The sequence below is a fragment of the Artibeus jamaicensis genome, unplaced genomic scaffold (assembly GCF_021234435.1).
Source record: "Artibeus jamaicensis isolate MK-2021 breed Jamaican fruit bat unplaced genomic scaffold, CSHL_Jam_final contig_465, whole genome shotgun sequence".
NCBI classification, from domain to species: Eukaryota; Metazoa; Chordata; class Mammalia; order Chiroptera; family Phyllostomidae; genus Artibeus; species Artibeus jamaicensis.
This window is the reverse complement of record NW_026521843.1, coordinates 25,471,507-25,498,627: the sequence shown is the minus strand read 5'-3', so window position 1 is coordinate 25,498,627 and position 27,121 is coordinate 25,471,507. Positions and strand designations below refer to the sequence as shown.

General features: G+C 39.0%; 1 protein-coding gene across 4 annotated transcripts in view; it reads right to left on the bottom strand.

Annotated features, from left to right (window-relative positions):
• Positions 1-27,121, bottom strand: part of EML4 (EMAP like 4) — a 208,170-nt gene that overhangs the window by 136,606 nt on the left and 44,443 nt on the right. Inside the window, exon 1 of one of the 4 annotated variants that reach the window (XM_037162074.2) lies at positions 11,052-11,354. The exons of the other annotated variants lie outside the window; for them this stretch is intronic. Coding sequence (XP_037017969.2) covers positions 11,052-11,076 — 25 coding nt within the window. The 5' untranslated portion in view covers positions 11,077-11,354. Of the gene's footprint in view, positions 1-11,051; positions 11,355-27,121 lie in introns of those variants that run through there. 4 annotated transcript variants of the gene reach the window in all.

Here is a 27,121-nt window from a genome sequence, read left to right as displayed (position 1 = left end):
GTTTGTGAACTAAAGGCTGATGCACTTATATTAAGGTCCTCAATTCAAAATGTCAAAATGTATTATTTTACTCTGAGGGAACATCTGGTATCCTGTTATTCGCAGAATCATCAACACTAGCAATATTTATTAGTTATGATCCTGCCCCTGTAGGTGTGACACCCACAATTTAAATACGTATAGGTCTTGAACTTTTTGGGTTCTTCCTTTTTGAAGTTCAAAACAATCCTTACATAAGTCGAACGAGCTTTGTTATCTGGCTTCCCAGCCCAATGCAGATTTAAAATAGGAAATTAAAAAAGAGACTAGAAACAACAGATCTAGAGACGAAACTAGATCTAGAAACAATAACCAATCCAGTAAAAATGAGCACCTCTAGAGTCTAGAATACCATCTTGTGACAAAAGGAACCAGAAATTCTTAAGAGAAACAGCCAATTGCAAAATTAGACCAGCATGTGTAAAAGTCTGAACATCCTGTCATATCAGAAAGCAAGAAAGCCCACAAAAACCACTAGGATCGAGATTCAGAAGTCAATTTGAAGATGCTCACAAAGGCCAAAGATGGGGAAAATCTGAGCATTAAAAAAAAAAGTTAATAGCAGCAAACAGAAATACATCAAATACATAAAAGTCTATGAGGTTCACCTTATTGAATATACAGAAGAGAAAGAAATATGTTAAATAACACCAAAGGATACAATTAGTACTTGTGTTTAAACCCTGTAAGACAAAATGTCTAGTTTCTCTAACAAATTGCAAAGAGAAAAAGGGAAGGGAAATATAGATTAAAAGTCTTAAGAGACGCAGCAACCAAATACAATGTAGAAATCTTGTATAAATCCTTACTTAAACCTCTGTAAAATGTCACTTATGGGAAAGTCAGGGATACTTGTATATTTGGTATTAAGAAATTACTGTTAAATTTTAGGCCTGATAATGAAAGAAGAATCTGACCTTTCAAGAGATATAGGCTCAAATAGTATGAATGAGATTTTTTAAATAATAAAAAGGGAGAAAATAGTAAAGCACACTGACACTATGTGACAAACAGCAAGGAAGGCTGTCTAGAGTCATTTAGCGTGTAGAGCAAACAGCCCTACACAAATAACACAGACCCATGTCTAATGCTCATAATAACCACCATTAGTCATCAAGAGTAAGTTAAATTATGTTCTGTATATGCAGCTTAAGAAGACCAGATGTTCAAATAATGACGTACTAAAGTTTATATTTATATTTGCAGAAAAGAAAAAATAATCACAATACTTAAAGTGGAAAAAGACATGGCTGATTTTGCCTAACAATACCTTGCTCTCTCAAATAATTGCTGATTGTTTAAATATAGAAACAGGGTAATAAGTAACATCCCGAAGGACTTCTCACTGACAGCAAATACCCTCAAACTAATTTACATAAATGATCTAGTCCATGCCTTTAACACAATGTTTAACTATAAGATACATAATGCAGTTACAAAATTACAAAACAAACAAAAAAATATTCACCAACTTGAAATGACTTAATCTAAAACTTGAACACTACTTAAAATTATACAAAGTATATATGTGATTACAGACTGAATTATGCACATGAATTGTCTCACTGTGTCAAAAAGCAAGAAAGTCCTCCAAACAATGATGGGAATATGTCAAGACAATGCAGAAGCCAGCATAAATGGGCACCCAACTAGCCAAAATGGAGCCAATCTGAGTTTCAAATTAAATTGTAATGGATTATAATCCACTGGAAAAAAAACAGAATACCTGAGTCCATATGGATATAAATAAACCAATAAATTGAAGGTCCGATAAGAAACAGAATAATTACAAAAGTTTCAGAGCACTGCCTACAAATACATATTAATTACAAAAAAATTAAATAGTAATTTTATAGTAGCAAAGCCTCATAGACACGACCTTAATACAATGATGAAAACAGACATCACTAACAATGGGACAAATCAAAATTGCACGCCACCTGACAGGATACGAGACAAAACACAGCTTCACTTCTGTGGCATTTATGCCAAAGATACACAACTTGTATCTAATCAGGAGGGAACATCAAACTTAGGGACATTCTAAAATATTTGGCCTATAATCTTGTGAAGTGGCAAGGTCACAAAACCCAAGGAGAAAGACTAAGGAACTGTTCCAGATTGAAGCAGACTAAACAGACAGGACAACTAAATGCAACAACTGATTCTGAACTAAATTCTTTTGCTATAAAAGACATTATTACGGCAATTAGTAAAACTTGTATGGGTCTGAAAGAGGACAGACACTACCACCTCCCGGGCTAGGAAGAGGCCGCAAACATACATTGATAGGATCCCTTTAATAAGACAAATACCTGAAACAACTTATGTATAAAATAGGGACTGGGGCTGCTTACCTGACACACCACTTAGTGAGTACATACATCATCTATGGAATTCAAGTCTAGAGTGGCAAGATCATTCCATTTTTTCAAGAGAAACCAAAGATCCAGATTTTTATGTGAATTTTCCCAATCTTTAAAACACTCAATAGAGCCAAACAAAATATGTCTGTCGGCTAAATTTGAACCACAGCTGCTTCTGGCCTAGATGCATGTTTCCCAAACTGAGGCCTAGGGATAAAAGGAAACCACATGATATACATGGAACATATTCTTAGGAGCCACAATTTATCCCAAGAGTTTGCCTGGAATTTTCTGGGGCAGGAGATATTTCTATTTCCATATTTTAAAAATGTTGTATTATGGAGTAGAATGCAAAGTTCATACGATTTTTTAAAACTTCAGTTGAGAGTAGTTTCAAGCTTACAGAAAAGCTGTAAGAACAAGAATAGTAGGAAGAATATCAATGGTTATTACCAAATTCACCTACTTTTAATATTTTACTCGTGTATTTTATTTGCATTCGAGCATCCTCCCATCCTCTCTTGCTCACTCCCTCTCTATATGTGGCTATGTATACATACATACATTTATATGTATATATATAAAACACATATACATATTACACAATTTTTCCTAAACCATTAGAGAATAAGTTACATATATCATGGCCCTTTTTATCTAAAAACTTCAGTGTTTATTGCCTGAGAATAAGGATAGCTATCAACTTCAGTAAATTTAATATTGATGCAATACTTTACTTAATCTACCACCGCTTTCTCATTTTGCTAAGTGATCCTTGCGGGGGGGGGGGGGGGTCCAACCTTTTGGCGTCTCTGGGCTACATTGGAAGAAGAGTTGTCTTGGGCCACACATTAAATACACACACACTAACAAAAACTGATGAGCAAAAACAAAAAAAGTCCGTGCATAATTTTGGTGATATCTAACATCACAGACAAGTGACAAAGTTCTCACATAATAACCCCAATAATTATGCAGTGGCTCTTTCAGTAATCTTTTAAAATCGTTGAGCAGGTCCCAAGTTTGTGTTCACTAATATAGAAAATGCACATGTGTAAGTAATAGAATTTAGTATAAACCTTAGTAATAACACTAAGTAATGTTTTAAGTAAATTTATGATTTTGTATTGGGCCACATTCATAGCCATCCTGGGCCGCATGTGGCCCACGGGCTAGACATCCCTGTTTTACAGCATTAGTCCTTGTAATAAAAGATTCAGTCTAGGATCAGGTACTATAAGTAGTTGTCATGTCTCTTTAATCCCCCTTAATTTGGAGCATTTCCACAGCCTTTCTTTGTCTTAATATATATTTTTTAAGTACAGTCTCTTCACTCTTTAAAAAGATAGGATGTTCCCAAACTGGAATTCAGTGTTTCCTCATTAGATTCAGGCTATGCATTCCTGGCTGGAGAACTACATAAATGATGTGTTCTCAGGGCATCACCTTCAGAAGCACACAATGTCCACTGGTGCTATTTATTTTGATCATGAACTCAAGGTGTTATCTGATTTCACCACTGTATAATGTTACTATTTTCCCCCTTGCAACCAATGAGCAATATATAGGGAGATATCCTTAAGACCATGCAAATGTCTTGCTCATCAAAATATCCCCTAGATTTAGCATCAATGACTGCTATCTGAATCAATCCTTATTATAATGGCTGCAAAATTATCATATGAATTTTGAAGCTAAATAAACTCTAAGTTTTGGCTACACTCCCAGATCCCTTAGGTGTAAGCACTCAGTCTGCTGCACTTGAGGAGCACCATAGTGCAATGGTATGTGCGCAAGACTAGAACAGTCAGGCCTTAGCTTCCAGGGAAAAAAAGTGTGCTTGAGCCATGCCTTAAAGACTAGAAACATTTTAAGTAGCTAAGGAGGGGAAGAACCAGTCAAGAAACAAACTTCATCAGGAAAGCCAGAAACATAATATAGTGAATTATTTTGCAAAAAAAAAAAAAAAAGTAAATAACACACCCATTGTATATGTTTTTATAAAACCACATTTCTGCATACTGAGTTTGCCTCAATTAAACTGATACTAGAACTACAGATACATTTTTGCTGCTATTGATATGAACTACACTATTATATTCAGGTTCTAAAAACTTCAAAAACAGAGAACACATTTCATTGTAACTATTTCAGATTGTTCACCTCCCATTCCATGTTTAGATCAGCCTCTCACCTGTCTCTCAAAGATAGGGATCAGCCAATGAGAAGTGTATCTTTCCTCTGTTGCCCAGAGTAGGAAATAAATTTTACATTGCAATTTGAAAGCAAAAATATGAAACCGAAAAGTTTCTTGAAGCAATAGCATGTGAATCACCAATGTTTTATAATCTCTTTTCCTTTCCTCCTCCTCTTTATCGCTGGTCTTGACCCCAAAGAAATCAACTTCTAAATCCGTAATAATATGTCATACACGAGATTTGCGCTTGAAAATCACCACCCCAGAACCTGATGCAGAGCTCTTTTCAGACTGCCAATAAAATTTGGAACAAAGTTTTCACTCATTTTAGGTGAAATGAGAAAAATAAGAACAATATAATGAGTTATTTAATATTTAACATAATGAGTTTTTAAAGGACTGAATTCTGAGACTGTGTATGATCATCTTTTTAGCCTTCAAAATTATTTCTCTTATGAAATAATGGTAAAGGTTATAAGTTGCAAATTATACACTGGTCCCCTAATTTCTTCCCCAAATTTGACTGGATCATGAAATCACCACTGCTCTGCTATGAGATTTCAAAGACAATATAAGAGTGTCAGCCTTCAACAGGTTTATACTTTGGCTGGAGAAATGAGACTTACAGTAGTTCTAAGACTTGTAGTAATTATTTATACCTTGAAAGAAGAGATACTCTGTGATAAGTGCCTGAAGAATGCTCCTATGTTAAAAGTTTACGGGTAAAACCCTGGCTGGTGTAGCTCAGTGGATTGAGCGCAGGCCTATGAACCACACAATCGTGGTTCGATTCCCAGTCAGGGCACATGCCTGAGTTGCAGGCCAGTTCCCAGCAGGGGACTGACGAGAGGCAACCATACATTGATATTTCCCCCCTTCCCTTCCTCTTTAAAGATAAATAAGTAAAATCTTTAAAAAAAAGTTTATGGGTAAAAAACTTTTGGCTGGGAATGACAGGAACAAATAACGAAGGGTTTTTAGAAAGGAGTGTCTGAGTTGGGCCTTGATAGGTACTGAGAGTAGTTACAGGGATGAAAATATACCAACCAAATTTGGGAAACAAGAAATACGTCATTTTGGCCAGAATATATTAAGACAGCAGAAAGAAACAATGGAGGACCTTGAGAACAAGGCTAGAGTGTTCAAAGTTAGTCATTAAGGCAGTGATGCAATCTGAGAGTGAACGGCACAATCAAATCACTGCTTTAGGAAAGTTAATCTGAAGCTCCCCTCCTCCCACCCCCATCCCAACAATAAATTGAACAGGTGGAGATTCTTGAGGCTACCAATAATCTGAACATGGAATAATAAGTACTTGAATTGTGGTGGTGAAAAATGCAAGGAAGGGATGGAAAAAATAAGAACTGACAATCTTAGAAGAGATTTTAAAGTAGTAGGCAAAAATGGCAGGGAATGAAACATGGTTCTGAGATTTCAATCCTGGGTGATATTTACAGAAAGTGGAAAATAAAAAGAAGCTAAGTTAGAGGAAGAACAGTTCAGATTCAGGTACATTAGATGTGATGTACAGGAGTTAAGAAAAGTCAGTAATGAGAGAAAATATTGGACTCCATCAGAAAAATCTGAATTCAAGTAAAAAAATAAATTATCAGGAGCCAATGGAGGGAAAAATAAAAAAACAAGAGAGCAAACTTATACCTATAGTATGATTTTAACTATGTAAAAAGAGTATACATAGAAGACACCTAAAAACAATTTTACCAAAATATTAACACCAGATGCATAGAGATAAGCTAGAAATAAATTCATTTTTCTTTATTCTCTTGTACTGTTTTTATTATTTAAAATAATAAAATAACAAACCTGACAAATTAGTCTCCACCACTCCCTTCCCCCAGTAAAGTAGAAGAAAAAAAATGAACACAAATAGTCTTTTCTAAAAAACTGTAAACTCTCTAAACCTCAGTTTCCTTACCTATGTAAGGCAAATTTCTTCTCTCCCCAGGTTAATTAGATGAGATAAAGCTTCCTACAAATTACCCATCAATAAACAAAGTTAAGGCATTACAACAGTCTGAGACAGCTAAAACTATAGTACACAGATTTGAAAGTATATTGTAGACTGGGAATCTTCCACACTGAGGCAATAGTTGATGAGGTAAATTATTTCCTTACTTTTTTTTAACATCTTAGATTTCATCTGTTTTAAAATCTAAATTTTATTCTCAAATTTCTTATGCACACTGAAATTTTACATTATAGAAATGGACTCATATACGTGAAATTAATAGAGCACTTTTACCATGTGTTATTCAAACTTAAGCAGAAAAAAACCTTAGTAATATTATTCCCTAATATTTGAACTGCTAAATAAATTACTTCATTGTTTTAAAAAGCCAGGTTCTGTAGAGATAAATTTAGCAATCTCCAAATGTTCTCTCAGAAGTTACATGCTTGATACATTAATGGCACAGGATTCTAAATGGTGCTTCCCTCCTTATGCCTAAACATCTCTAAATATCTATTTAAAACCAGATCGTAAGCTCCTAAAAGGCGAGAAGCCTGTCATAGATCGTCCCTCCCATGAAAACAACCAAACATAGTTCTGCTCACAAAATAGGTGTTAACCTACATACATGTACTCTGACTTGTGTTATAGATGTTGTATGGACCATGTAAGAGTTACTACTCCTGTGACCTTATATAAGTAACTCAAGCCTGTATCTTCAGCCCTACAACAGACAACCAATAAGTAATTAAATGTTAAGAAAAAAATTCTCAATAATATTATTACATGAGAAACATTTTTATGTGACTAAATATATAAAGAATGCTTTGGACTAGATTAGTATGTAAAAATCATAGACTGCATTGTTTCTTTAAGAAAGCAAGAGTAATTGAAAGAATCATAGTTCTAATACAGCAATAGGAAAAGGACTCTTTTCTTAAACCTTTTCATAAACTCAAGTATACTGCTACTATTTGTTCACATACCCTGTACTCAGAATGTTATGTTTCTTATATACACCAACCCTACAATTTCATTCGTTACAATTTTTCTTTAAAAAACTTTTTGAAGTTTGTTCCATTTTTTTTCTTTAATTCTTTGGAGCAGAAACAGTTAAAACTAACATAGCTAACATATGTTGTCTTTAAAGTATAAATTATACTTACTAACCTCTAGTAAATTCCAAGGTAAAAACTCTTAAAATGAAAGCCTTTATTACAAAAAAAAATGTTAAAAAGACTAGGCATGAAATGCACCTATTCCCTGCCTTATGAAAATTAATAAAAAAGCCATGTCGACAGCTTCCCACCTTTGAACATATACCTGAGATTTAAAATATATACTGTATATACAATTTGTGGATGTGTGTGTATTATGTATGCATGTATATGTATGTATGTATATAGTGGTTTACAAGCAGGACATTAAGATAGTTTAGGGTACTTGCCCTCCCCCAAGTTTTTAAAAAATTGTTTCCAAAGTATTGCCATTTTTAATTACCATAATTCATAAACTAAAGGATACTAGCCTAAGGGAAATTCCAGAATACAAGCACCTGCCAGACAAGTTGCCTGAAATTCATCAGCTGCAGAGATTAAAAGCATCCTTTAGCCGTTCGTGCGTAAAACTAAAGTTATACAACTGGTCTATGCTTTCAATGTGGCGCATATAACACAGCCAATCAATTAACATTCCTCTCAATGATTTCAAAAACCATTACACATAATTTTAATTGCCATTAGATATTTTATAAAATGCACGTAAGTGTCTTCCTTATCTAAACACTCAACAATCAAGGGCACAGTTTAAATTTTAAGTTTTTCACTTACAAAATGATCCATCATAAGATCCTCTTAAATACCTATTTCTCTAGAACCATTCTGTTCATAAAGCACTTAACTTTTCTGCTTATAAAAATATAGTTTTTTCCACATTTTTTAAGAACCCATCTAGCACATACACTTCCTTGAGAATAAATAAAATGCTTTCAATACTTGTGACCTCAGAAGAACTTCGCATGTTTTGAATTCTTGTTTGGTTAAATAAAAGTTTTTAAACATCTACCAGAATACAAGTGCTTGCCTTTACATTCATGGCTGTCCTAATAAAATAAAGATCAATGTAACTCTCTGCTCTAGACTAATAATGAACTGCAGGGAACAGAAACAAGCAATTTGGCAGGAGCTGAGCAAAGCTCTGTTTAAAGGCTACCAGTAATATATACCAGCACAACCCCTCCCCCACCCCAACCGTTAAAGGTTTCAATTAAGATTGGGCCTAATTTTACTCTTGGGGGGGGGGGGCAGAAAGAGAAAGCACAGTACTCCCACTGAGAGGCATCTTCATCAGGAGAAGCTCCAAAAAAATACTCCCTCTACTGACACAGGTTCCTCAATTTAGGGGCCAGCATCACCCCTGTTCCTGATCAACACTATAGCTAAAGAAAGGAAAAGGTGCACCAATGTACCTCCCCAAGGATGGCATCAAATGAGTAAGAAAACATCCAATATTGGGGTGAGCTCTAACACTCTTTACGAAACATGGGAGTCCTAACTGAAATCCATCATCTTTCAGTCCCTCTCGTAAGCTGCCTCATGAAAGGGTAAGATGGGATACAGTTACTTAACAAGGTATATCCACAATAAACCTTATCAGAATAAACCTTAGTGCCCCAACTGGTGAAAAAGACTTCCTCAAAACACTTCCAGAAGTCCTCAGAACCAACAGGAGAGTAGAAAAACAGCTAATTGTACTATGAGTACCAGCGACTCCATCATTTCTACTGGCCGAGGAGCCAACAGGGCAGACGGCTTGGTCTCCCTGCCTCCAACATCCCTAAAGACACTCAATTTTGGCCCTACACATGACCACCCATTGGTGACTATATAAGACAAGTCTTTCAGTCCAATGGAATTAGCAAATAGATTAGGACAGGAGGCCAAAAAAAAAAAAGGCAGTGAAAAGTTGATGCCCCTTTAAAAGGAGCCCAAGGATGAAAACAACCTCACTATGTAAGGAATTGTAAGACATCAAAGGTTAGATAATGGACAACAGGTGCCTTTGGGGAGGAAAGAGTAACACTCAGTTGCCTATTTTAGGACTTCACTCTCAACACACTCTAATCTGTGCTTTTTCTTTCCTCCCCAGAGAAAGGACCAAAATTATGGTTTTTCTAGTTAATACTTATGATGGATCCGTTACCCTTGGATTTATTTATTTTTTACTTTAGATTTAAAGTAAACCCCACATGTTTGAATAAAGTATTGTCCATGGCCTGATCATATCCATGAACATGAACCAACTAAGGATTAATTATCAAGAAATGCAAAAAAAAAAAAAAAAAAGAAAGGCGTCTGAATACAAGCTACCTCCAAATAAAATACTCAAAATACAAATCCAGCAGCAGGTATCACATAAATGCAGTATCAGCCAAAGCAGAAACTGTTTCTCTCACCATCTTAACAACTTAGTTCAATCTTTACAGTAACCAGATTTCAGTGGCCTCAAAGAACAATAATTCCAGACTCAGGTTATAGGGCCCTGAGTACCAGCCTCGAGTTCTGATTCCCGTAGCCAGTTACAAAATTTACTACCTTTATTTGGGTGAAAGGGGACACAAAGGACACTTGAGCCTACTTAATAACCTCTCCCTTTCTCCATTCCACAAACACAACATACTCCAAAAATGGAGAATCCTTTCTTTCCCTGATAGAGGCCCCCTTTCCTATGCATTCATTGGGCAGGATTACTCCTCCCGAGCACGCTTGCAGAGCCAGAAAATACTTCTGCTTTCATTCCTCTTAAAGAGGGTCCCCCAACACGGATACACCTCTTCCTTTTCTGTATTAGGCAAATGATGCTTCAGTTTTTCTGGTTCTCTCCACCACTGCAAAATGTTCAGAGAAGTGAAGGGAAGTTGTCAGTTAGTGAGAGATGCAAGAAGTCTCCAAATTTAAAGTGAAGACTTGGGGGGCGGAGTGCCCCCTTCCTGAGGAGGAACGGGGTCCCTACACTAAAACGGAGCCTCTGCGTAGGTAAGGGCCGTCCCCGTTCTGAAAGAGGGTTCGGGTGTGGAAAATGGGAGGAATGTTGTACCGTGAAGAGGGGTCAGAGTTTGAGAAGGGATGTCCCAACCACGAAGGTGGTGCTGTGGGGGGGAGCCGTGAGCGTATGGGGTGAGGTGTACCAGCTATTGGGGCCCCTCTGAGAGAAGGGGTTCTCACTTTCGGGAAAGGAGGGCCAGGAGTGAGAAAGGGGGGAGTGAGAGGAAAGCAGGGTCTTACAGTGGAGGGCTGGGCCAGGGGGGAGGGGCTCTGAGTCGACCGGAGCCTGAGCAAGGGCGGCAGCCTCGAGGGGAACATGTGCAGCACGACTGCTGGCATCCCGAGGGGCAGGGTGGAGAACAGGGCCCGGGCTGTATGTGGGAGGAACAAGGTTTCCACCGTGCGCAGGAGAGGGAGGATTTCCCTACCGTACTCACCCAGGCTGCCGGCGAAACCGTCCATCTTGCGGGGAAAGCGCCGGGCTCGGGGCTCAGCGGGGCGGGCACTTCATTCAGCGGACCGACAGAGTGGCCGACGCTGAGCCTGACTCGCTCGCTCTTTCAGTCACCCGGCTCGGCTCCCAGCCTCCGCCCCCGTCTCCCGCCTGTCCGTCGGTCAGTCCGTTCGCCTCGGGGTAGTTAGTCGCAGCCGCCAGGGCCACTTCCCCGTCAGGTTGAGAGCCGCGCCGCTCCGCTGCCTGGCCAACCTCCCTCCCAGGCAGCAGCCGCGAGCACAGCGCCGCGCCCCGCCCCCGCGCCCGCGCACAGCGATAGCCCCGCCCCAGCGCACGCCGTCACGTTTCCGACTCCGCCTCCCACGTGACGATACGGAGGCGGAGTCTTGGCGACCCTTCCTTCTCACCTTGCCTCGGCCGGGGATTCCTACAGTCTCACGCGGGACTGGTGGCTGAGTTTGCATGGTGGGCCTGCTGAGGACCTAGGACTTGGGTCTGGAAGCTGGTTGCAAATGGGTGGGGGTAAAGGAGGGGCCTCCGGCTTTTGATGCTCATGGAAGGATTCACTCTCTTCACATTTCCTGGGGAGACAAAGTCGGAAGCAACCGCCCCCCTCCCGCGCCCCAAGCAGGAGATGGTCACTCCCTTTATACTGCTAGGACACTCAAGAGGCAACTGAGTGCAGGAAAGGATCACCAGTCTTCATCCACCCGATTGGATGAAGGACAAATAGGGGCGAGTCTTCTTGACTAGCTCTAGGCCACCACAGCTACAGCCACAGGATCCAAGACAACCAGAAGCAAGGAATATTAGTGCTGGACAGGACCCAACAGTTCAATTTGCCTACCCTTTAAGTTGGACACTGAGCCTCAGAAAGGACATGACCTGCCCAAGGTCATGGAGCTTGGTAAAAGCAGAACAAGAACCCAGGCTTCTAAACTCCTGCTGGTGTTCTTTCGACAAGACAATACCGTAGGGCAGATCATAGGATTGCCTACTAGGGAACATTAACAAAGGACTGAAATGAAGTAAACCTAAATTTAGGTCCAACTCCATGTGACTCAATAGATGACTATCAAGCTACTAAACTTATTTGGGCCTCACTTTATTTATTTGCAAATGGAAGGACTGGACTTAAACCAAAACAATAAGTACACACAGGCTTTATCTTCCTTCTCCCTCCCTCATCCACTCCTCTTCTCCATCCTTTTAAAGACCTTCCAAAGTCCCTCCTGGGAGTTGGTTGTGTGGATCAGAGCAGTGAAGAGAACTTAAGATGCTCAAGAATTAAATTTATCTACACAATAATAAAGAACTGAATTAGGGTAGAATAAGACATTCTACAGAGAGTTGCAGGAGAGAACAGAAAGAAGAAGAGAGATAAGAAATAAGTAATTGGTGGGGGGAAAGTGGAGATAACGGTGCTTGAACAACAATAAAAAAAAATAAATTAAAAATTTTTAAAAAGAGGTAACAACTGTCCTAAGGAGAGGGACTTAGAGGAATTAGGTAGTTGAAACACTTGTTAAACATTTTGTTGCTGTCTTGCAGTATACTTTTCCCCTTAGATGCCTCTTTAAAAATCTTCTCTAAAGATCTAAATTACTTTTCATTTCTTTTTGGATACAAGACCTGCATATTTTCTGAGTGCCATATTATGTGGAGACTGGCCATAAAGCAGCCAAGATAAATTTAGGTTACAGAAAAAATAATGCCTAAAGTGTCCTCCTTCGAAATGAAATTATTTACCCAAAGTTTCCCCTACTATGGACTTTTTCATTCCTGTGAGTTTCTGTTAAGTCTAACCACTTAATGTTTAAGAAGTCCTTGATTTTGACACCTGCTGCTCTGAGTCTGCATGTAACCCTCTCCATCATGTCAGTTAAAAGAATAGGAACTTGCCTTGATATACTGATATGTATTATTATTATTGGTAGTAGTAATGTTTTAATCCTCACCTGAGGATATGTTTTTATTGATTTTAGAGAGAAAGGGAAAGACAGAAAGAAACATCAATGTGAGAGAAACATCAATCAGTTGCCTCCTGTACACCCCCCAGCTGGTGATCAAATCCCCAGTGTAGGTGTGTGCCCTGACTGGGAATCAAACCCGTAAGCAACCTTTTGATGAAAGGGACAACCAGGGCTATATGTATTGTTTTTAATTCAGAAAAGATCCACATTTTGTGGGGCCTGAAGGTTTTACTATTTGTGGGGCTCTTTTGAGATAAATGAGTACAAAAATTACAAATACAAATTAGCTTAGATGGAGTATTTATTTAGACTGAGAAAAGAAATTAGAATAAATTACATATTTTTAAGAAGTCTGTAAATGCTACAGACAAAAATTGAGAGAGACAACATTTAATTAACTGCGTAACATATCCTCAATGCTTTTTTTCCCTAAATCTCTTGGCTGTATACTCTTTGATTATCTCTTAATGTGATTTTTTTTTCTTAATAGATATCCTTTGCTGGGATCCTGCTATATGACAGGTTTTGTACTCAAGTGCTTTATAAACGTAACCCCATTTCAATGTCACAGCAAGCCTAGGAGATGAGTATTATGAATGTGACAATGATTGTAAAAATAACTTTTTAATAGGATAAAAAGATAATTTAGTTTTTAGTTTCTAGCATGGTTATTCAATTCCTCTTTGTTACTGATAGCTGGGATGCATAAAAACTCACTTTGTATGTATGGTACAGGCTGTTTGTAGTATTGCTCCAGAAATTCTGATTGATTCTATTTCACATAATGCCCATTTCTAAAAATAAATAAACTATAAGGTGAATTTTAAATTATGCATACTGCATTATTAAGCATATTCCCAACAGGAGAGAATTTCCATTATGGTTTGACATCAGCAAGAACCAAAATTTCCTTACCCTTCACTTACAGTGATACGTATCTGGTGGTTAGAAGAGTTTTTCCCAGACTTGCTTCTGGCTCATGTTTCAAACCTTGTTTCTCCCACACTACCCACATACTTAAAGTGCCAGCCATATGTTTGTATCACATTATAACCTCTAGCCCTGCACGTCCATGACAGGATCTTAGGGGGTCATCAGAGTACTTCTGGAATCTATTGCTAAATGAAAACACAGCAATAACTTGAATGTAAGTGAGACTATAGTGGAAAGGCACCCTAGCCTAGAGCCTTGGAAGGAACCCATGAAGCTTATTTCATAAAACATGCCTGTTTTAGTCACTTTTATTTTTACAAAAGGAATCTATGCTCATCCTAACTAGTAAAGCCAACCAAAAGTTTTTCATTTAAAGGCAAGGACATCTATGAAATAAAAGCTCAATCAGAAAAAGAACAAATACATGGAGAATTACAGCAGTTGTGTGACCAAAGTAATTGCAGATTCCTGCCGGAATAGGTATTATGAAGGGTAAGGAAAGTTCTTCACTTAAATCTCACTGTTCTTTCCAAGGATTCCCTTGTCCATTGTACTCCTCGGCTTTGCTGTTCTGCAAAAATGTGTTGGGAAGTGTGCCTTCCCTACAGACTGCTCAACTCACTTCCTACCATTACAAATATGAGATCCAAACCTTACTTTCGAACTCAAATAATGAAAGGATTTGTTTGACAACATGATCCTTCAAAAAGGTATAGGTCTCTGATTTGTTTACTACCAGTCAGCAATATGTGCCAATAACCACACCCAAAGTTCTTTCCTATACATAATTCTCAAGCGTGGTTTATGTCTTTGCTTTCCTTCCCCAGTTACTCTCTTTGTCTTTCTCAATCTAATAGGGGGCTATCTTCAGGCCACTGACTTGGATGAGGAGACCGCGCTCTTAATCAGGTCGTTGCTATGAGGCTGGGTCTAAATGGACCTTACTCAAAGTTTTTAATACTTTGTTATATATTTGGGAATCTAGAAATAGTCAGCTTTCTAATCTTTCAGCCCTCAAATTTCTGGACTTCTCTTTAATTCTCTTTTATTTCTGCTTGCAAATCAGTGCATTCTTGTTTGAGCCTTTTCTCTTTCTTACAATGCTTTACTCAGGTTGCAAACAGTAGCCAACACACCCTACTACTCTCTTTCCCAAAACTTCCTCTAGAGCTATAGGCTTACTTACACAACTAGTGTGCCACCTTCTAAGTTGTTATAAGCAGTAGTTGTAACAAATCCTTTGCCATGACATAACAGTAACTCAACCTCCAATCTGTTCCCACACCATTCCTGACCCAATGAGGAATTCAAGGTCACATGTTTTAGTTCTTTTTTCCTTATAACAGCATTCACCTTTAAGGTTTCATTTTCTTCAGTAGTCAAGACAGGCTGACTGCTATTGCAAATAATCCCAAATTTTCCGTTAGTTTAATATAAGAATATTTTTTTACTCTTATCAGTACCCACAGCAGATCATCAAGACATTCAGCTCCATGAAGTCATTCAAGGACCCAGGTTTCTTGTGTCTTGAACTCCACTTTTTCAGCCAGTGAATAGAAGTAGTGGTTGAAGAACATGGAGAATCAATCAGGAAGCTTTTTTGTTCTAGGCACAGAAATGTGTACCTCACTTTTATCCACAGTCCATAGGCCAGAATTTAGTTGCATGACTACATTTAATGGCAGGTAAGGCTAAGATATTTTTTCTAACTCTGTAATTAGAAGGAAAAGAGAAACATTTTGGCAACAGTGAGCCAAATAGTAGTTTCTGCCATACTCCTCTTCATGGCACTTCTGAGAATTATAAATTTTCATTTCCTTGAGTGGTTATTTAATGGGCCTTACCCATTATATTGTACACTACAAGGGGGGAGGGTTTAGAAAGTAGGGTAAGTAGTGAGGACATCCCAACAGTTAAGACCACACACTCTGGGTTCATACTGCCTACAGTCAAATCCCAACTCTCTACTTACTGCCTTTTGAACATTGGACAAATTGCCTAATCATTCTGTGCCTAATTTTTTTCAACTGTAAAATGAGGATGATATAATTTCTATTTCCTAGAGTTACTGAGGGTTTGCAATGTAACATGTAAAGCCCTTAGAACAAGGCCCTTTATTCCATGGACAGTAAGTATTAGCTGTTGTTATTATCATAGGGGCTTGCGTAGTGTCTGTTTTTGCTCACCTTTACGTACTCTGTGACTGTTAAAAAATAGCTGTCCAATAAATATTTACTGAGTATTTAACAAACATAGAACCCTGAAAACTAGTCAATTTGAATACATTATTTCAACTAGTGCCCAGTTGTTTTTAAAGTGGTCGGTATTAATTTTTCTGCTTTATATCTATAAAATTAGATCTTATAAACTATTTAATTAGTACCATATTAAAATAGAAGGTTTAATATAAACCCCTCAAAAAGAAAACATACTGTACATGATCATCAAACACATAAAAATCCAAGTATACTAGCCAGTTACAAATTACGGGGTAGTTATTTACATTCTTCACTCGGACATAGGATTTATCTTTTTAAAAAAATTATTTATTTATTTATTTTTAGAAAGAGGGGAAGAGAAGGAGAAAGAGTGGGAGAAAAACATCAATGTGTGGTTGCCTCTCATGTGTCCCCTACTGGGGACCTGGCCTGCAACCCAGGCATGTGCCCTGACTGGGAATCGAACCAGTGACCCTTTGCTTCACAGGCCCGTGCTCAATCCACTGAGCTACACCAGCCAGGGCTAGGACTTATCTTTCGATTACTTTCAATGCAGGACTCCCCTTGCTCATCACTTCAGGTCCTTTAAATGCAATTTAATTCAGGTCAATGTACATTCTAATGTGTACCATTTTTCTAAGAATCTAATTATTGCAAAAAGCTAAATATTGTTATATCAAATAATAAACATTCTAAATGTTCTCTTCATGCACAGAATCTTGATTCTGTACAGTTACCTTCCCCTTTACGTCAAATGAGTTTATTGTGGGAGGAGTTCAGAATGCTTGTGAAGATACACATCACCTATTGCCAAAGCCTTGCCCTAAGATTTGGAGAAAAATAAGATCCTACACTGATTTCTTTGGTTTACTCTCATTAGCTAGATCACCTTGAAAGGTAACTATAAACTCTTTTTGGCTTCTTGACTTTCCCTCAGACATTTTAAAAGTGTTATCAAGAGTAATTAAGTTGGGTTTGTTTGATTTTTAATTATGCTAGGCTTTCCACTCCTTTTATTTCATTGTCTTAGTGTTACTTTAAAAAACTAAATCCTATAGTCATGGAATTGTGTAGATTCCATAAAGCTATAGTCCACATAAGCATAAGTATAATAGAGAAAAAAATGGAAATGTTTTTCTTTAGTCTATAAAATAAAAAATTAATAACATCTGAGTGGAAGAAAGGGGTTCTTTGTTTTTGTTCTACATTTAACATAAGCAGTATATGAAAAAGTTCCAAAAATTTATAAAAGACTATATTATATGGCAATGATGATCTAGCTCCTCCTAACCATGAATAATGCCTAGGGATAATTTTTAAATTATTGCAAGAGAAAAAAAAAGAGGATGAGAGGATATATGCTAAAGTGTTAAAAAAAAAAGTAGCTGCCTCTGAGAAATGAAATTGAGTGGGGAAAAGACAAAGAAAAAGGTGGGGAGGAATACAGGGGTGTTCACTTTTATATTATTTTAATGATATAAAGGTATTCATTTCTAAAAACTATTAAAGTGCAAAAACAAAATATGTTGCAGAGCATATTCATTTGGATACCTGCAAACTGTACTTTTAGAGACTGATTTAAAATATCATAGTTATTAAATAACTGTTTTACCAATCTTGGCACGATTGTTATCTGTCACTAAGACTTTCTAGACTTACTGGACCTCAGAAAAGAATCAAGCAATTAGCAGCGCTGTATGTAAATTCTTGGCAAGAGCTTATGAGACTGAAATCTATCCCCTGGGAATCACAAACCATGCTTCATTTAGGGGGATTTGCTGCGTGGATGCCTGAGTGAGTGAATGGATGTGGAGCCCGGTTAACTTCGGTAGCTCTGATGCTGCTGCCACTCATGACTAGTAAGGAGAAGCTGGGCTGTGGAGCTGTTTTCCCAGTGCTGACCCAGAACACATGACATGATGCTGGGCTTAAATTTATTGAGATTGTAGAACCAGTAAAGTTTCTATGTGCTAGAGCTTCATCACATTTACTGGATGTTGGGCAAGCCTTAAAAATAGTAACTGATCAGCCCTGGCTGGCGTAGCTCAGTGGATTGAGTGCGGGCCTGTGAACCAGAGTATCGCAGTTCGATTCCCAGTCAGGGCACATGCCTGGGTTGCAGGCCAGTTCCCGGCAGGGGATGCATGAGAGGCAACCACACATTGATGTTTCTCTCCCACTCTTTCTCCTTCCCTTCCCCTCTCTCGAAAAATAAATAAAGAAAATATTTAAAAAATAATAATAATAATAATAACTGATCATTTTCATCTCTTCACCATAACCATGTACGTTTTCCCCACAAGGAATTCATAGCATCCTTTCACAAAATTACTGTTAATAGCAGTGTATTAGTGGAAAGGAGACAATCATGAATACTCAACTCTAAAAATTAGTAACACCGGAAGTTCTTGAGACATCTATCAACAATGTAGTTTTAGCAACAAGTGATATGATCAAAGTGTTGCTACAGAAAAATTAACCTGTGGCTGGATAAATTGGAGGAAACAGTGGAAGTAGGAGAAGCAATTAGGAGGCTGCTACAGTGGAGTGGTAGCTGCAGAAAGGTCCAAGAAGAAAAAAGTTGAAGGGAAACTTTTGCTCAATAAATGAGCAACAACAACAAAAACCCTTGCAGGCCTAGGCTGGTGTGACTCAGTGGATCAAGTGCTGGCCTGCAAACCAAAGGGTTGCCACTTTGATTCCCAGTCAGGGCACATGACTGGATTGTAGGCCTGGTCCCCAGGACGGGGTGCCCAAGAGGCAACCACACATTGATGTTTTTCTTTCTCTCTTTCTCCCTCCCTCCCTGCCCCTCTGTCTAAAATAAAATCTTTAAAAAAAAAAAAAAACCCCACAACCTTGCAGACCTGGATGACTGATTGTCTCAGAAACTAAGGAAAAGGAGGAAGAGAGACTTTCAGACTGCAACTCCCAGTGATGAAGAGAATAATGGCAGCATTAAATGCAAAAGTGTACTTAAAAAAAAAGTAGGTGATAAAGAAAAGAAAATATAGTGGGTAATGGCCATTTTTTTTTTGTTGGTCTGCATCAGAACCCCTTTCCTTTAATGGGAAGCTGAAGGGAATCAGATGTCATCTTCGGCAACTGGGACTCAGGCATGTGATCTTAACCAACTGGAAGCCCCAGCCCAGGTCTTTTAATCTCAGAGGAATAACACAAAAAACCAGCAATTTAGGGACCAACACCATAAGGTAGTTGTAAAATTGCAGATGGGCAGTGATGGTGTGTGGGGGAATAAAGGGAGACAATCAGCTCCAGGGCAGCATCCTCAACGAACTCCTCCTATGGGGTGCAGTTGGCAGTGCTCTCTGTGCCCTCGATTGCCTGGGCCCCTGCCCACTTTCTGTGCTCGGTCCTCTGGGATCCCTGCTGACCCCGTGAACCACCTGATGTCCTCCCAGTGAATACATTTTCTGCTTCAGTTAACCACAGCGGGTTTCTGTTGTTTGCAGTGGAGAATCCCGTGTGGCATAAAAACGGCTTTTAGTTTTAAACAGACTGTGCTGGTATCCTGACCAGATGCCCAGATGGAAGCCTCCAGCATACAATTCAAAATGTGGGGTTAGAGTTTAGGAGAGGGTTGGGTCTGCGAATGTAGATTTACGATACTTCTATCTAGAGCCAAAGATTTAAGCCATGGGAAATCATCAAGCAAAAAGATTTGAGAGAGAGGAAATGGAAACGAGTAGAGAATAGAACTTGAGGGGACGCCAATCTTTTTTTTAAATTATTTTTCAAGTACACTTTTCTGTCTATTTCTCCCATCCCAGCCCACCCCGCCCCATGCTTTCCACCTCCCTCCCATTTCCACCCCCCTTAATTATTGTCCCTATGTCCTTTATACTTGTTCCTCTAGGAATGCCAATCTTTAGGCAGCAAGAGAACCCGTCAAGAAAGAAGCAATAACAGTTGCAGGAGGCAAATCATGCCAGTAGCACATTAGAGAAGCCAAAGGAGCCAAGACTTTAAAAAATATTGTGGAAATCAGATGCTATTAAGTGGTACAGGGTCCAGGGAAGACGAGGACAAAAAGTGGAGCACTCAATACTGGGACTGGAAGGCCACTGACTGATCTTTAGAGAGTTATTTTATCATGATGGTGGGAAAAGAAACCAAGTGGCAGGGGGGTAATGACTAAGAGGGTGGTGTGAAAGTGGAAGGAGAAAATATAGCCTACAGCTTGAAGAAGTTTGGCAAGATTTTGTCTGTCTTGTTCATTGCCATATTCCCGGCTCCTAGAAAAGTACCTGGCATATGACAAGTTCTCAATAAATATTTGATAAGTGAATGGACAGTGAAGAGCAGAAGCAGAAAATTAACTTGGGTAAAGTATGGTAAAGGGGCACATTTTTAGAATTGGGTACACCTGACAATGCCTGCAAGCCAGGGGTATCCCATCCTCTCTCCCACTTCCTCCTTGGGCTGGGGGACCTGACTTCCTGGATTCTCCCCTAGTTAACCTGCTGGGTCCTTTTTCCCCACTACGGCTCCCTCCCTCCACTATTTAGTTTGTGTGTACTATAAGCTAATATAATTACCATTCCTTAGATAATTTGTCATTCTTATTTCTTTCTTATTCTCAGAATATTCTGTTTCTTTTACTAATTTATGTTCCACACAGAGTTAAGTCAAATATTCTTCATTCGTATTTATTTTGTTCATACCACAGTAGAATTTCAATAATTGATTGTGGATGACCCAATAAAGCAAAATCTGATTAACCAGAAACTGAATTTTAGGTGTACCATTACGTGATAGCTCAACTGCACATTTTTAGAAATTCACTACTCTATGGTCCTTTGAAGTGCCAAATTTTAAATCCAATAATAAAATGATGAAATAAAGTATCAAAACATTATAAACACATAACAGCATACAATTTAAATAGCCTCTGGTTTAAATAATAATAAAATGTAAGATTTACTCTTTTTATTTTCATTTTTGCTCTTTCCAAATGTCAGAAGTCTTTGGATAAAGAACAGGCATTTAAAAAATAAATTGTAACTGGAAATTTATGAAGTCAGAAGTGCTGACCTGACTGGTGTGGCTCAGTGGACTGAGTACCTGCCTGCACCCTGGAAGTTTGACCTTTCCATTCCCGGTGGGTCAGGGCACGTGCCTGGGTTGCAGGCCAGGTCCCCAGTTGGGGGCACGTGAGAGGCCACCTCAAAGAGATGTTTCTCTCCCTCTTTCTCTCTCCTTTCCCCTCTCTTTTAAGAAGAAATAAATTTTAAAAAAAATTAAAAAGTCGTAAGTGGTTCTTAAGTGCAATATACTTGGACTATAATAAAAAATTAAAGACCTGGAGGTTGCCCCACCCCTAGTTTCTTCATGGATAGAATTAGAGCACATAAAGCTTTTCCAGTGGATTGAAGAAGCAGTATTTTTTACTTGCAAACTTTAGGGAGGCAGCCCTTGCGTGCCTATCATAGGTTCATCAGAGGAGTAAGCTATCTGGGTGTTACTGTATTAATTTACCTTCAGGCAGTCTGAGCAACAGACTAATTACTTTTAGAAATTACTTTTAGAAAAAGACAGGAAGAAATATAAAATAAATGATTTGCTTTCGATCATCTCATTCCCTTGAGGTTTGTTTCTTAATAATTTCCTAGTAATTTTATGTGCACATACACATGGGTGTGTCTCCAGGTAGATGATCAAGAAGCATTTTGTATCATTCGTCACCCTCCTCCTAGTCTAAAACTTGGCTTTGCCCACACAGAGTGCTCGATCAAGGTGTGAATAGTCTGTGATAGCACAGTGTTTCTGGTTGCGTAGGCTGATGATGTTCATCAGCAAAGTCCTCCCAGACACAGGCAGTGTTTTCCATTCTCAGGTACCTGGGGACTTGTACTTAATCAAGCAGTCATTTCCAGATAAGGGTACCCTGGATTTTAAATTGTGATGGCTGAAATTTTGGGAGGATCTATGGATTTGTTAATCTATGAGCTAAAATGACATGAGATTACCTTGTACCTGAAACCATTTTTTTTTTCCAAAATGGCATCATTTTTGCACCAGGCTGTGTGGTGAGACTTGATCCAGGTACAGACAGTCCGTGGTGTGAGATGAGCTATTCTCACCCACAAGTGCGAAGTCATTCCTGTGCAAGAGGCCAGGGGCCTCTCAGTCCTAAAGGTGCAGGAAAGGCATCTTCTCATCAGCGTGGAGCAATGGCCACTCTCAGTCATCTGTACAAAACCAGCCTTGCTACCTTAGCCCCGCTGCAGGTCAAGAAATGCAGGCATGACAAAGGACATGAACAAATCACCAACAATCCTGTATAATAACAGAAACACTTAAAAAGCAGTACAAATTAAAATGAGGAGCTCTACTTGCTAGAAATTAATTGGGAAAGTTTTGTTTTTAAAATACATTTTAGTGCCCTGGCTGGTGTAACTCAGTGGATTGAGTGCGGGACTGCAAACCAAAGGATCGCAGTTTGATTCCCAGTCGGGGCACATGCCTGGGTTGCAGGCCAGTTCCCAGCGGGGGACGCATGAGAGACAACCATACATTAATATTTCCCTCTCTCCTTCCTTTCCCCTCTAAAGATAAATAAATAAAATACTTTTTAGTGTAGAAGATGAGGCAGATAAACAGGTAGTTTTATATAAGGCTAATAGTTATGTAAATGGTCAACACTTCATTTATCAAAAGCCCTAAAATATGACTACCTTTAACTTAGCAACTTCACTCTGAGAAGTTAGCCCAAATGTGCAGATATATCTACTAAAAGGTCTCCTCACAATATTATTTTTAATGGTGCAAAATCAGATACTACCTACCACAAGAAAGAAGGTTACAGAATAATGCTGTATGAGCTCAGTATTACAAAAGAGATGGTTTGTAAACATCTATGGGTAAGGGAATGGGGAAAAAAATCCACCAAAATTTTAACAGTGGCAATCTCTGGGTTGTGGGATTCTGGGTGATTATCATTTTAATCTTTGTACTTTTTCTGTCTCTACAATGCACATTATTACTTTGGCCATCAGCTACTTGTTAAAAACAAGTAAAAAGGGACTTCTGCCAAGATGGAGGCGTAGGTGGAAGCACTGCGCCTTCTCACACAACCAAGTTTAAAAACAACAAAGTTTTAGCAACAATAACGCAGCCAAACCACAGAAAATAGAACTACATGGAAGTCTGACAACAATGTACCCTTCAGCCAAACTGGTAAGAGGAGCAGAGCCAGCAGCAAAGCGGGGTCGTGCAGGAAAGATCCACCAGACCAACCCGGGCGCACGACCCAGGTGCGCCGGCAGCTGTGGGCGGATCCCAGGTGTGTAGTAGCGGGCCGACCCACTGAGGGCGGACCGTGGTCACACATTTGCACACAGATAAACCAGCGAAAGAACTAGCGGTGGTGAGATGGAAGTGCAGACCCCAGCGGGCCGGAAGCGGCAGAGGGAACTGCCATTTTCCCTCTCTGACCCCGCCCCCACATGTAGCGTCATAAACCAGCAACCTGGGTGGCCCCGCCCTGGTGAACATCTAAGGCTCCACTCCTCATACCTAACAGGCACGAACAGATCAAAACATGGCTCAAGAACAACTCAGAGCCCCAGAGCCGATAAATCTAAGCGATGAAGAAATAGCCAAGCTTTCAGATGCACAGTTCAAAACACTGGTGATCAGGATGCTCACAGAACTGGTTGATTTTAGTCACAGATTAGAGGAACATATGAAGGCGAAACTAATTGAAATGAAGGGAAATGCACAGGAAACCAATAGTAATGGAAAGGAAACTGGGACTCAAATCAAAGGAGTAGACCAGAAGGAGGAAGAAAATGACCAAACAGCAAAGGATGAAGAAACAAGAATTCAAAAAAATGAGGAGAGGCTTCAGGACATCTTTAAACGTTCCAACATTCGAATTATAGGGGTACCAGAAGGGGAAGAGGAACAGCCAAGAGTGGAAAACTTATTTGAACAAATAATTAAGGAGAACTTCCCCAACCTGGCAAAGGAAATAGACTTCCAGGAAATCCAGGAAGCTCAGAGAGTCCAAAAGAAGTTGGACCCAAGAAGGAACACATCAAGGCACATCATCATTACATTAGCCAAGATTATGATGAAAAGAGAAAATCCTAGAAGCAGCAAGAGATAAAGAGACGGTAACCTACAAAGGAGTTCCCATCAGACTGTCAGCTGATTTCTCAGAAGAGACCTTACAGGCAAGAAGGGGCTGGAAAGAGGTATTCCAAGTCATGAAATCCAAAGACCTACATCTAAGATTGCTCTATCCAGCAAAGCTTTCATAGAATGGAAGGGCAGATAAAGTGCTTCTCAGATAAGATCAAATTCAAGAAGTTCATCATCACCAAGCCCTTATTATATGAAATGTTAAAGGGACTTACCTAAGAAAAGGAAGATAAAAATAGGAACAGTGAAAGGACAGCAAACTCACAGTTATTAAGAACCACACCTAAAACAAAAGCAAACTAAGAGGACAGCTAGATCAGGAGCAGAACCATAGAAATGAAGATCATATGGAGGGTTAGCAACAGGGGAGTGGTAGAAGGAGAAGGAGGGAGAAGGTACAGAAAATAAGTAGCATAGATGGTAGGTAGAAAATAGATAGGGGGAGGGCAAGAATAGTATGGGAAATATAGAATCTAAAGAATTTGAGACACGTGGTCGTAAACTAAAGGGGGGAATGGTGGGGGGAGGGGTGTGCAGGGTGGAGGGGAATGAAGGGGGGAAATAGAACAACTGTAATGGCATAATTAATAAAATATATTTAAAAAACAAGTAAAAAGAAATGTACAGCACTAGTCCATGTTCCTTCATGATTTAAGTGCAATTCAGGAGATGCATCTAAACTCCTTACTTGGTTTTCATATCTGCTCAGTGGAGGATTTTCAATGTCAAGTTTTTAACGTGCAGAACAAAGCTCTAGTGTCCAGAGAATGACTCCCATGAATTAATAGTCAGAGAAATTGAACAGCTTACATAGATGCCTTCCCTGACTCATGTGGAACAGGGCCAGCAAAAGGGTAGATATTCCCGAGTGGACTGTGCCCTGCACATTCTTGCTCGTGTTGGGTGCTGGAGACTTTTAGTTGCTCATGGTTACCCTTGAACTGAGGGGTGCACTTAAGGGAGAGCCAGGACAGATGGTGTAAGCACATCACTTGTAAAATTCCTCTTACAGCTATGACATTGAGTCCACCCTGAAACACTTCAAGTTATAGCGGACATTAGATAAGTCAGTCTGGTCCTGTAAGTGGTCTCCATGCCCCCATCACATTTTCCAGTTAATATTCCCCATAATTATATTTAAACTCGTAGTCACTATGGTATTTAACCTGGCATATACTGAGAACCAGGATGCCTACTTATAGGAGTAACTTTGAGTCAGAGACAAAGCTTTTCCTCAATCACGTCACCAGAAAATGGATCATTTCACTTTACCTTCAAAGAAGAAAGGGGAGAATTAAGAATAAGCTCCTTTAAGGGAAGCTAGAGAGTTCTTCCTGTAAGGAATATTTATGTTTCCTCACAGCTAAACCTTCTAAAAAAAGACTATTGTAGAGGTAAAGAAAAGCAATTGTTTTGACATTGAGACATATTTTCTTGGTGAAATCCCTTGGTAACATGCAAATGCCTTCCTGTGTTGGTCACCTTCAGCCTCTCTAAATGAGCACAGTTTATCCCCCAAATGTGCAAGTTACCCCATGAAGATGGAGTGAAATAGACACCCATAGTGATGATGGTGTTTTTCTGCTACCATCTTTCCAGTGGGCAGCTTGTCAATCTATATAAAAATTCTAAAACCATTCATATTGTGTCCCAGGGAAAATACTCTGAGAACTTATCTTGAGAAATAATTTTTAGTGGTCAAAGACTATGTAAGAATTTTCACTGCAGTGTTATTTACAAAAGTGAAAAACTGGAAAAAAAATCCCATGATTGGAATTAGTTAACTAAATCATAGTATAATCATAATCATGTGTTACTGAGAGGCCATTATTCATTATGTACTTGTTATGTACTTGAATAATATGTAAGAACACTAAGAAATGCTCATAATATAAAATTAAGTGAAAAAAATAGATGCTCTAAACCCAATAGTGGTATATATTCTATGTACACATGCACACACACAACACACATCTGTGTATGTACGGGTAACCCTCACTTTTCAAAGGTTTGAGTTATGCCACTTTGCTTTTATAAAAGACCTACTCTAGTACCTGTTTTCAATAACCCAAAGAAATCCAAAGAGGATTTTCACTTAAAAAAAAAAAAGGTGAAAAGCACAAAGAGCTGTCAGCATTTCTTCTGCAACAGCTGCTGTCGGGGCAGTGCCCACCCGGAGCACAGAGAGTGGCCCTGCCAGCTCCTTCCCCGGGAGCGAGCGCCGCAGCTTTGAACTGTGGCTGTGAGCATCTGCGCTTTATCTCGATTTATTTTGTGCATCTGTTAGCAAGATGTGTTTTAAGGTATCAGGAAAGCCTAAGAGAGCTCATAAAAGTGTTTACACTTAGCTCAAAACTGGATGCTATTAAGTGCATTTGGTACAATTTGGTAGATTATTTTTGGGGTCTGGGAATGCTCAAAATTTTTTCCATATAAATTAATGGTAATCGTTTCTTCACTTTATGCCATTTTGGCTTCAAAAGTTTTCATAGGAACACTGTTTTCAGACAGCAGGGGACATCCATATACACATACAAACATGTGTGTTTTCTATCTATCTATCTATCTATCTATCTATCTATCTATCTATCTATCTATCTATCTATCGAGAGGTAAGAGACTAGATTGTCCAGCCTTACTGGATTACCTTCTTTGCATATGCCTACCCTATAACTCATTGCTCCATCTTGTATGACCACAAGAAGTTCAGTCATCTCTCCAGATATTTTTGAACACCTCCAGCAGTGGTTACATATCCA